General features: G+C 50.2%; 2 protein-coding genes across 2 annotated transcripts; both read right to left on the bottom strand.

Annotated features, from left to right (window-relative positions):
* Nucleotides 1–3,529: 3,529 nt before the first annotated feature.
* LOC126875702 (uncharacterized) lies at nucleotides 3,530–4,564 on the bottom strand. The gene has a single exon (XM_050638591.1). The coding sequence runs from the start codon at nucleotides 4,562–4,564 to the stop codon at nucleotides 3,530–3,532; it is 1,035 nt and encodes a 344-aa protein (XP_050494548.1).
* An 87-nt stretch (nucleotides 4,565–4,651) lies between these two features.
* Nucleotides 4,652–7,279, bottom strand: LOC126875701 (uncharacterized). The gene has a single exon (XM_050638590.1). It carries the CDS (start codon nucleotides 7,277–7,279, stop codon nucleotides 4,652–4,654), a length of 2,628 nt encoding a protein of 875 aa, XP_050494547.1.
* Between the last annotated feature and the right edge of the window lie 3,464 nt (nucleotides 7,280–10,743).

Raw genomic sequence — 10,743 nt, 5'->3', positions numbered from 1 at the left:
AAAAGCACTAGCTCGCTTGAATGTGAAAATTGTGACGTGGGTGTATGTGCTTTGCCCTGCTTTAAAATATATCACACTCAATTGTATTATTAATAATTAAAGTAAATTATTAAAGTTCACGTATATGTATCGTACCTTTAAGAAAAATTAACATTTAATTATCCAATGTGCTTGCGTAGAGAACAGCATTATCCGCCACATATTGCGGTGCAGTATCGTTTACGCGTAGTTCGCGTCAAACCCTGCCCTACGAAGGAACGTCCCCGCACAAAATTCAATCGTACCTAAGACGTTAAACCGATCCTTTGCAAGTTTTCTTCAAAGAGATACGCTATACGAGTTGTTTGATTGATATCCGAAAAGTTTCTTTCTGTTTATGAGGAAATAATAGACGCACAATGTTATTTGCTTTATATCGTTTTGTCGCATTACGTACGATCCATTTTGTTCTATTGAGATAAACACCGAGACATTTCACAGACTTGGTTTCACGTTTGTACGGAGGTGCTTTATTGTAAAAACGACGTTTGCGAAAAAAGACATTTTTCGGACAACCTAATATATTTCATACGATGCTGTTGCCAAGAAATATTTATTAACGAAATGCTAAAAACTGTTATTTGCAAACAAATACTAGGGGAAATTGTTTTATCCGCTTTTACACGCAGAAGAATTTTACTGCTCAATAATATTGCTATTGGAACGAACGAGCCGTTTCGCTAACATCGGAACGAAGTAGAAACGAATCGGTACTTATCAAGGAGAAAACCTTGTCCAGCGTGGGGAAAAGTTTAAGGACCGATGTCCCTCGATCCACGCTGGAGACGGCCGATGAAACAAGGCGAATTAGCGGGAGATCGGGAGCAGAAGGCAGAACGGGCGGAATAGAAAAGGAATGGATACGGCAAGCTTCGGCCGTGCGATTTCGTATCACGTAGCGTTATCCCCTCGTAAAGTTGGCCACTCGTGCCACTAGCAGAAACTGTATGGCGGGCTCCGAGAGGATTTTAATCGCGCGACGGTCGAACGTATCGGTGAAATTACTGGAGAGCCCCGTCGACGTGCCTTTCGTTCCTGTCTGCCCCACGGCTCGGCTGCCACGGATCTAACAGATTGACCGGATCCAACGTGCCGGGTTACGAAACTTCGAAACTGGCTAGAATCGACTGCTAAGTTAATTGCCGGTCGCTCCCTCGCACCTACTCGTCTATCAGGCGACTCCAACTAGTAACCAACGAGGAAACCGCTGATGTCAGGCGTAAATTCAGCTGAAAATCCGTAGCGTGGAACGATGAAAGAGGCCGCACGGAAGAAAATAGCCTGGCGATCAAAAGGCTGGAACGTGCTTTCAGACCCGAACGCTTAGCTGCGCCGCCCCGCACCGAGATCCACTTTGACTTTCGCCCTTTGTTGCGAATATGACAGCCCGTTCGCGCTTTACCCTCGACGATCGACGCCGACCACGCTTCTGCCGCCTGTTATTTCCCAACCGTCCACCGTTTTGCTCCCCTTCTTTTTCATTTTCTTCTTTCCGCTCTTCTCCTTTTATCCTCTTTTCCCTTCTTCTCTCGCCGAAGCGCCGCGTTTGCTGTCGAGTTCGGCTACGATTGGCAAACACAAATCTTACGTGGACGCGCGATACGCGCGTTCCACGCATTTCAAATTTCACGACGTAACGTACTCGACGACTCAACGTAACGTGGAAAACGCGACAAGATGTTCGAATTTGGAATTATGCGAGCGCGCTGGGTCGATCGGCATGCCATCCGCCAAACGCGCGGCAAATAAATCTGTCGGTGTAATTTTAACGAGCCGCGATACCGCTCGAGGATTATACGGGTAATTTAAATTCCGCTCGCTCGATCGACGCGACTGATGGAACGACGATGAGCCGGCTGAGCCGAGATGAAATGATAAATTAGCGAATGAAACAGCCAAGTATAATGGAATGCCCGGTTAAATATAGAGCGTTTTAAACCGATTAACAGATAACTGCAAATTAGATCGTCCATTAACGCGGTTCGTCCACGTTCGAGCGGCATCGTTCGAGAATCAGTCGGAGAATTAGTCCGAGAATTAGTCAGAATACCCTCCGATCGATCGTTTTCCCCCCCGAAATCTGGCATTCAATCTGTTTCGATTCGCCATTCGCGCGATCCGAATTTAAGTTTCACGATTGTGAATACGAACGAGCCGTGCGTACCACTGACTATCGCACGATCGCTGTGGCAAAACGCTGGCGTACAATTAGCGCTATTTGCCGTTACGTGAAATATATTGTAAACGTTATTGCTCGCGCGTGGAAACTCGCTACTTCGCGCAGCCAGTCGAACTGTTCGATATTTATAGTTAGTCGACAAATACCGCGTACCTATCGTCGAGATTCTACGCAAGCATTGCGCGCGATAGAAACCCCTTCTATATCGTGCAATTGTCGTATCGAATAGCCGCTGCTCGAATTTCGCGCTGCGAATCGCATTCAAAAAATTTTATTTATCTGGAAATCGAACGTGCAGATTTTTTTTTTTAATTCAAACGACGTAACCCGAGCAGTTAGATTGGCCGAATTTCGTTCTCTTTGGAAACTTTGAGACCTCCGAACAACCCGTCTCTAGATGTCTACGATAACTTTGAAATTCCTTGTAAATTCGACCAATCGCGGGGAGACGTACTCGCGAGGAGAGTCGTCAACGGGGGTCGTAAATCCCCGTTACGATTATAACAATCGACACCACGAATTGATCGATCCCCTGATTTCCTTTGAGAAAATGAGGGGTGATTGAGTTGGTATAACACTGGGATTCACAGTATTATAAAGTATATATTTCCAAGCACTTAGTTACAAAAGATTTGCGTGAAGAATGCGACTCTCGCGCTATGTGCAGACTGCCGCGTTAGGCGTTAGTTGGTAGACCGTCGCGTTAGGCGTTAGTTGGGAGACCGTCGCGTTAGGCGTTAGTTGGGAGACTGTCGCGTTAGGCGTTAGCTGGTAGACCGTTTGTCGCTCTTTTGTTTAATACGGAAGAAAGTTCGGTGTGGGTGTGCCCCTGTGCCTAAAGAACGCGGATTCGTTGGTCCCACTTTCGTTAGGAAAAGTGAGGGTAACGAACCGCGGTGTCGATTGGTCATGCTGCACTACTGCTCGAAGGGATGAGTAGGGAATCTTCTACCATCGTGGTGCGTAAATGACTGTTTGTATGAGAAAACCTAGCCTGTTTTATTACAGGGCTATTCGGGTTTTCCTAATGGGTGCATACCCGCTTTCTCCGCGTTTTAAAGGCGACTAATAAACCCAAGGACACCTCTAAAACCGACTGTGTTTCGAGCATATTTTGGCTTGCAATTCTTCAAGACAATCGGATTGAAGACATATGGCGAAACAATGCAGGGAAATGAAAGTTATGGTGGGTCCTTAGGTTTATTGAGGGTCGAAGTGCCGTTACGCAGGTCGGTTGTTGTCCGGTCGCGCGGGCTGGCGAGCAGATGTTTTAGGCGTCGTAACATCCTCCCCCCGTTGAGAGGGCACCGATCAAATTCTGGCTGTGGAGTCTGGTGTGTCGTTGGTGACCTCCTTCGCTCCGTGTGGGCGTTCGGCCTCGTCTGGATCTGGGTGGATGGGTAAGGGGACCAGTCTTTTGACGCCGCGGTCCAGGATGCTTGTTGCCGTCTGCACGGTAGCGGTCCGGATGATTCCGTCGGCTCCTGGATGGACCTTGATTACGCGGCCCAAAGGCCACTGCATAGAGGGCACGTTGTCCTCCCTGAGGATTACTACGGTGCCTTCATGAATGTTGTGTTTGCCCTTGTCCCATTTGCTGCGGCGGGTTAACTCGTTTAGGTATTCTCGATACCATCGGCTCCAGAAGTGCTGCTTAATCTGGTGAATGCGCTGCCAACTGGATAGCCGTCCTGATGGAACTGTCCTGAAATCACGCTCCCGTAAACTGGTTAGGGTATCACCGATTAGAAAATGACCGGGAGTGAGGACAGGGGGATCTTTCGGATCGGATGAGGTGGGAGTCAGTGGGCGTGAATTGAGAATGGCCTCAATTTCGATCACAAGGGTGTTGAGGTGTTCAAAGGTCAGGAGCTCCGTGCCGACCACGCGGATGAGATGGCGTTTGAACGATTTAACTGCGGCTTCCCATAAGCCGCCAAAATGTGGTGAGTTCGGAGGATTAAAACGCCATTGTATTTGTCGGTCGGCGAGAAAATTCTGTACCCTATCCTGGTGGTCGTCGGACTGCAATAGGGTCCGGAGTTCTTGCAGCTGCCGATTAGCCCCGACGAAATTGGTGCCGTTGTCGGTGAGGATCGTTGCGCAGTATCCTCGCCGCGAGATGAAACGGCGTAGCGCGGCCAAGAAGGCGTCGGTGGTTAGGTCGCTGACTAACTCTATGTGGACCGCCTTTGTCGCCAGACAAACGAATATGGCGGCGTACGTCTTGATTTTACGTCGGTTGCGGTCCCTCCTCTCCTTGATGTAGAATGGGCCGCAGTAGTCGATTCCGACGTTCCTGAACGGCCGCGATTCGGTAATACGCGCCTCTGGCAAATCACCCATCAAGTATTCCACTGGTGGAGGGTTGGCTCTGCAGCAGCGGACGCACCTTCTGAGAGTGCGCCATACCTGGCTACGGCCGTCGATCGGTCAATAGCGCAGTCTCATCGCGTATAGGGTAGCTTGGGTCCCTGTGTGATGATTGTTCCGGTGCTCTTGTTCTATAATTAGCTCTGTCACCGGGGATTTCGGTAGGATGATCGGGTGTTTTTGGCTGAAGGGTATGGCGGAGTTGGTTAGTCGCCCTCCTACCCGGAGTAGCCCATCTTCGTCGAGGAAGGGGTTTAATGGCTGTAGTTTCCCTCCAACGTCCTCGCATCGATTTTTTTGGAGGATCCGAATTTCAGGCGCGAAATGCTGGGATTGTAAGATTTTTATTAGCCTGTTGTGCGCTGCGGTCAGTTCGTCTGTGGTGAGATGGGCAGTTCGGTGTTGCTTATGTCTCCATCGAAGACACCGGGCGACGATTCTTATTAGTCTTGGCCAAGACGAGTAGCGATGGAGGAGAGTGTTGTCGTTAACACTCGTCCTCAGACAGATCGTCTTCTTTTGCTCCGGGAGGTCGACTACCGGTATCGGGCTCCAAACCGGCCAATAGCTTTCGCTTTGCAGGAGCCACCTTGGCCCGTTTTTCCAAATGGACGGACATAGGAATTCCTTGGGCGTATGGCCTCGGGAGATGAGATCCGCTGGATTATCGTCGGTAGGCACATGACGCCAGTCGGAGATATTGGTCTTGGTCTGTATCTCAGCGACTCGATTCGCCACAAATGTTTTCAAGGTGTGCGGCGAAGACCTGATCCAATGGAGTACGATGGTGGAGTCAGTCCAGTAGACTATCCGCGATATCTTGGTCGTCAGGGCCTGTTGTATTGACGAAATCAAGGACGTCAAAATAAGTGCCCCACTTAATTCGAGACGTGGTATGGAGAGCGATTTGAGCGGCGCTACCTTCGACCGCGCCGTGAGGAGTCGAGTCCAAATATTGTTCTTTCGGTCAGTCGTCCGCACGTAGACGCACGCCCCATATGCCCTTTCGCTAGCGTCACAGAATCCGTGGAGCTCAATTTTCGTTGCGGATTCTAGGATGGTCTTCCGAGGGAACCTTACCGCATTTAACAACGGCAATTGGGTGTGGTATTTGATCCATGCTGTGTGTACGTCTGACGGAAGGGATTCGTCCCAATCTACCTTCAATGTCCAGACTTGTTGCAAAATCATTTTTGCTCGAACGATTACCGGCGCGAGCAATCCTAGTGGATCATATATTTGTGCGATGACTGAGCTGATTGATCGCTTTGTGATTCGGGAAGTGTCACTGTTCGTCTTGACCGAATATAGTATGGTATCGTCGGCTGAATCCCAAAAGACGCCGAGTGTTTTTAACGTGGATGACTCACCGAGATGTAATTTCTGCTTGGTGTCTTCCTCAGGTAGCCCTCTCAGCAGATCCCGATCGTTTGAGGCCCATTTGCGGATATTTAGACCGGCTAGCTTAAGTAATCTCGTGAGATCATTCCTGATTGATAGGGCTTCGTCCTTCGTATCGGCTCCGGTCAACGCATCGTCGACATAGAAGTCTCGCCGTAGGATCTGCGCTGCTCTCGGAAATCGAGGTCCCTCGTCCTCTGCCAACTGTTTGAGACATCGGATGGCCAGATACGGGGCTGCGGATAGACCGAACGTTACGGTGTTGAGTCGGTAAGTTTCGATCTCTCCGTTGTCGGCACGCCACAGAATCTTTTGGTGGGGACGATCTTCTGGACGTAGGAGGAATTGGCGGTACATCTTCTCGATGTCGCCGGTAAGGACATATTGAAATGACCGGAATCTCAATAGGATGTTCCTCAGGTCTTCTTGTAATTTCGGACCCGTATGAAGGGCGTCGTTTAGAGACACTCCCGTGGTACTTGAAGCTGAGCCGTCGAACACAACCCGTAGCTTGGTGGTGTCGCTCGATTCCTTGGTCACGCCGTGATGTGGTAAATAATATCCGTGGTCGGTGGCGTGATCCGTGTTGATCTTTGTCATGTGACCCAAGTCTAAATATTCTTGAATCACAGCACTATACGCGGTTTCATATTGTTTGTCGCGTTGGAATCGGCGATGAAGAGAGGCGAGCCTGCTCATTGCAGTGGCCTTCGATGACCCTAGTGAGGAAAGCTTTTCGTTGAACGGTAATGCAACGATGTATCTGCCTTCCTTGGTTCGTCGGACATGGTTTCGGAAATGTTCTTCACATAGTCGTTCCGATTCCGAAAGATGAGTAGTGGCCTGTCCCTCGTCGATCTCCCAAAACCGTGCGAGGTCCTCTTGCAGAGCCGTTGTGGTTGCGTGGAACGTATTTATCGCGGTTTGGGACGTGGGACTCCCCCCGATTACCCAGCCGAAGCGTGTTTTTTGTAGACGTAGTTCAGGTTCGCCTGGTTGTGCCAGATTGACCTGCCCGATGCACAGCGACGCGAATGTTGATCCGGTACTAAGTAAAACATCGATCGGGGCTGGGCAATGGAATTGTGGATCGGCTAGATGAATATTTCTGGGTAATCCCAGACTCGAGGGATCGATGGGCTCGCTTGGTACGAGGATCGATATGGCCGGGATAACAAGAAATCTCAATGTCTTCTTGTACTCGCCGCCGTCGACGTGATGGTGGCCGTGGTGTAACGTTTTGCCGTGGTGCTCAAATTGTCGAGGGCTCCGATCTGGATCGCACATCTCCTTTGCCTTATACCGAGGGAGTTCGCGAGCCTGTCGGTCATGAAGTTCATGCTCGACCCAGTGTCGAGTAAGGCTCGGGCTCGGATTGGTTGTGCCTGTTTGTTCAAAACCTTGATCTGTGCTGTGGCCAACAGATCATGATGCAGAGGGGTGTGGGGAGATGTGTTTGTTAGTCCGATCCCCCTTGCTGTCGTAGTCTCGGACAGTCAGTTTTGCCCCGGTTGGGACTTGGATGAAGAGGTTGGGGTGGTGTTCCGGATCCGGGCTGAGCGTGACTCGTACGAGGAATGCTCTTTCGTACCTCTTGGAACCGAAGATGTATGCTTCCGTGAAGTATCGGATGTTCGCCTCGATTTGTGGGACGACCGCGACTTCGATGATCCCGATGGGGATTGTTCGGTGGAGGCTCGCTTGTGTGATGAACGACTGCCCGACGATCGACCGCTCGGTGCGCGACTGCCCGACGACCGACCGCTCGATGCGCGACTGTCCGACGACCGACTGCTCGGCGACCAACCGCTTGCCGACCGACCGCTCGACGATCGACCGCTCGACGATCGACCGCTCGAAGATCGACCGCTCGACGACCATGAATCTACCTGGGTTTTTTCGCGGTGTAGATACGTATGGTGTCGGTGACCGCAGATACGACACGAACCCGATGTACACTGTGTCGGCGAATGTCCTGTGCCTAGGCAATTTATGCACAACGATGCCTTCTTCACGATTTGAAAACGTTTGGTCGCTGATTTGGCCTTGAATATTTTGCAGTGTCTGATCTCGTGATGTCCGTTGCAGGTCGGACACACCACCGTTCTGCTGGTTGTAGCAAGGGTTCGCCCATGCGGTATGGTTGTTCGCTGACTGCGGTGTTTGTGTGTTGACCCTTTTGATTCCTTCTCTTTAGAGAGGAATTGAGTCCCGTTCGCCCGTGTTTTGAGAAAGTCTATCAGATGCTGATAGGATGGCACCTTTTGGCGGGGGAATGTGTGCGTTGCCATTTACGCAGGCTGGACGCGGGCAACTTCGACGCGATCAATTCGATCATCGCTATGTTTGAAGTGACGGGCTCCTTTAGATGTTCGAGCGCCTTTAGATTTACGCTGATGGTTTCCAACAAATCCTCTAGGGCCTCTGGAGTTTCCCTTTTGATTTCCGGATAATTACGCATCAGATTCCAATGGCGCATGCAGATTTGGAGGGGGCAATTGAACTTGTCCTTCAGTGTATCAAGCGCGATGGAATAGTTGGCCTCTGTGAGTTCTAATGACTGGATACTCTGTGCGGCCCGTCCAGTTATAGATGAGCGTAGATGCTGGAACTTTTGGACATTCGTCAAACCTTCGTTAAGGTCCACTATGGATGTGAACGTGTCGTAGAAATAGGTCCAATTCTCGAGGGCACCGTCGAATTGGGGCACGCGGACCTCTGGAACGGTGGTCGGCTCTGGTTTCCGGCACGTCTCACCTCTTGTTGTAGTCGACGGGGTTGTTGCTGATATTTGCTCAAAGAGCTCTCGGAACCGCATGTCAAGCTCCCGATGCTCTTGCGATAACGAATCTACCCGCGCATCTTCCCCCTCATCTACCACACCTAACTCTTCTTGAACCTCGAGTATCCTCCTCCAAAGCTCATCGAACGAGCTGCGGCAAGATGCTAGGAAGATTCTGTTTGCCTTCCCAGACGCTTCGTACTCATCGAGTTCGCGCCTTATGGTTGCAAGTCGACGGGCTAGGACGCCTCGTCTCCGCCGTAACGTGCTGATTGATTCAGCTTGGGCCATGTTTGATTTTGATAATGAACGCCCTTACCTTGATCAAATGGACGTTGATCTGGGATTCTGTTGCTAATCGTTACGATGCGGCGTGGGCTCGTGTAGATGCTGCGCGACGGAGGTGCTTCTCTCCGATGGCGGTTCCCTTGCTCAGTTGACTAAGTGGTTGGAACTTGGATCTCACGCGACACTGTATAGTCACTGTTCAGTGCACTTTTTGGTGGCACGAGATCCGGCTCGAAGGACCATGTAAATTCGACCAATCGCGGGGAGACGTACTCGCGAGGAGAGTCGTCAACGGGGGTCGTAAATCCCCGTTACGATTATAACAATCGACACCACGAATTGATCGATCCCCTGATTTCCTTTGAGATAATGAGGGGTGATTGAGTTGGTATAACACTGGGATTCACAGTATTATAAAGTATATATTTCCAAGCACTTAGTTACAAAAGATTTGCGTGAAGAATGCGACTCTCGCGCTATGTGCAGACTGCCGCGTTAGGCGTTAGTTGGTAGACCGTCGCGTTAGGCGTTAGTTGGGAGACCGTCGCGTTAGGCGTTAGTTGGGAGACTGTCGCGTTAGGCGTTAGCTGGTAGACCGTTTGTCGCTCTTTTGTTTAATACGGAAGAAAGTTCGGTGTGGGTGTGCCCCTGTGCATAAAGAACGCGGATTCGTTGGTCCCACTTTCGTTAGGAAAAGTGAGGGTAACGAACCGCGGTGTCGATTGGTCATGCTGCACTACTGCTCGAAGGGATGAGTAGGGAGTCTTCTACCATCGTGGTGCGTAAATGACTGTGTGTATGAGAAAACCAAGCCTGTTTTATTACAGGGCTATTCGGGTTTTCCTAATGGGTGCATACCCGCTTTCTCCGTGTTTTAAAGGCGACTAATAAACCCAAGGACACCTCTAAAACCGACTGTGTTTCGAGCATATTTTGGCTTGCAATTCTTCAAGACAATCGGATTGAAGACATATGGCGAAACAATGCAGGGAAATGAAAGTTATGGTGGGTCCTTAGGTTTATTGAGGGTCGAAGTGCCGTTACGCAGGTCGGTTGTTGTCCGGTCGCGCGGGCTGGCGAGCAGATGCTTTAGGCGTCGTAACATTCCTAAATTCCAATTAATAAGTAAAAACCGGAACGACCAAAATTCCCTGGACCGCGTAATCCGCATGAAAATACAAATTCAGCGTCGAATTCGAAGAGATAGATGAAAGAGGGATTCGATGGTAGAGCAAATCGGACGAACGGTTTGTAACACGAGACATTAATAAAGTTGGTGGAGCCGCGGAAAGCGGATGGAAATGGAAATTTTCCGATTTTAATATCGGCGAATGCATCGGGACGCGAGAAGAAAGATCAAAAGGTTGACTGTTGATTAATTTGAGCGGCACGCGAGCCACGAGCCCCGAGCCCCGAGCGTCGCGATGCTCGCGTGCGCCGAAGCTACTGCGATCGAGCGAGCGTCGTAACCTCGGTAAATAACCCGTCGTATAATATTACGTACACTGATCAACGATTCGGAAAGGGAGTTTCGCTAACCGGGGCATCGCCCCACCGTCGTGCGAAAATAAACTAATTAGCCTTTGGGGACGTCGAGGCATGCCCCTCGACGCCCCAGCGGATTTCAAGTCGTCGATTTTACAGCTAGCTGCTGTTACGTTCGAACCGTTTGTAAACCAGT

The sequence above is a fragment of the Bombus huntii genome, unplaced genomic scaffold, assembly GCF_024542735.1.
Source record: "Bombus huntii isolate Logan2020A unplaced genomic scaffold, iyBomHunt1.1 ctg00000052.1, whole genome shotgun sequence".
Classification (NCBI taxonomy): Eukaryota; Metazoa; Arthropoda; class Insecta; order Hymenoptera; family Apidae; genus Bombus; species Bombus huntii.
This window is presented reverse-complemented; position numbering and strand designations above follow the sequence as displayed.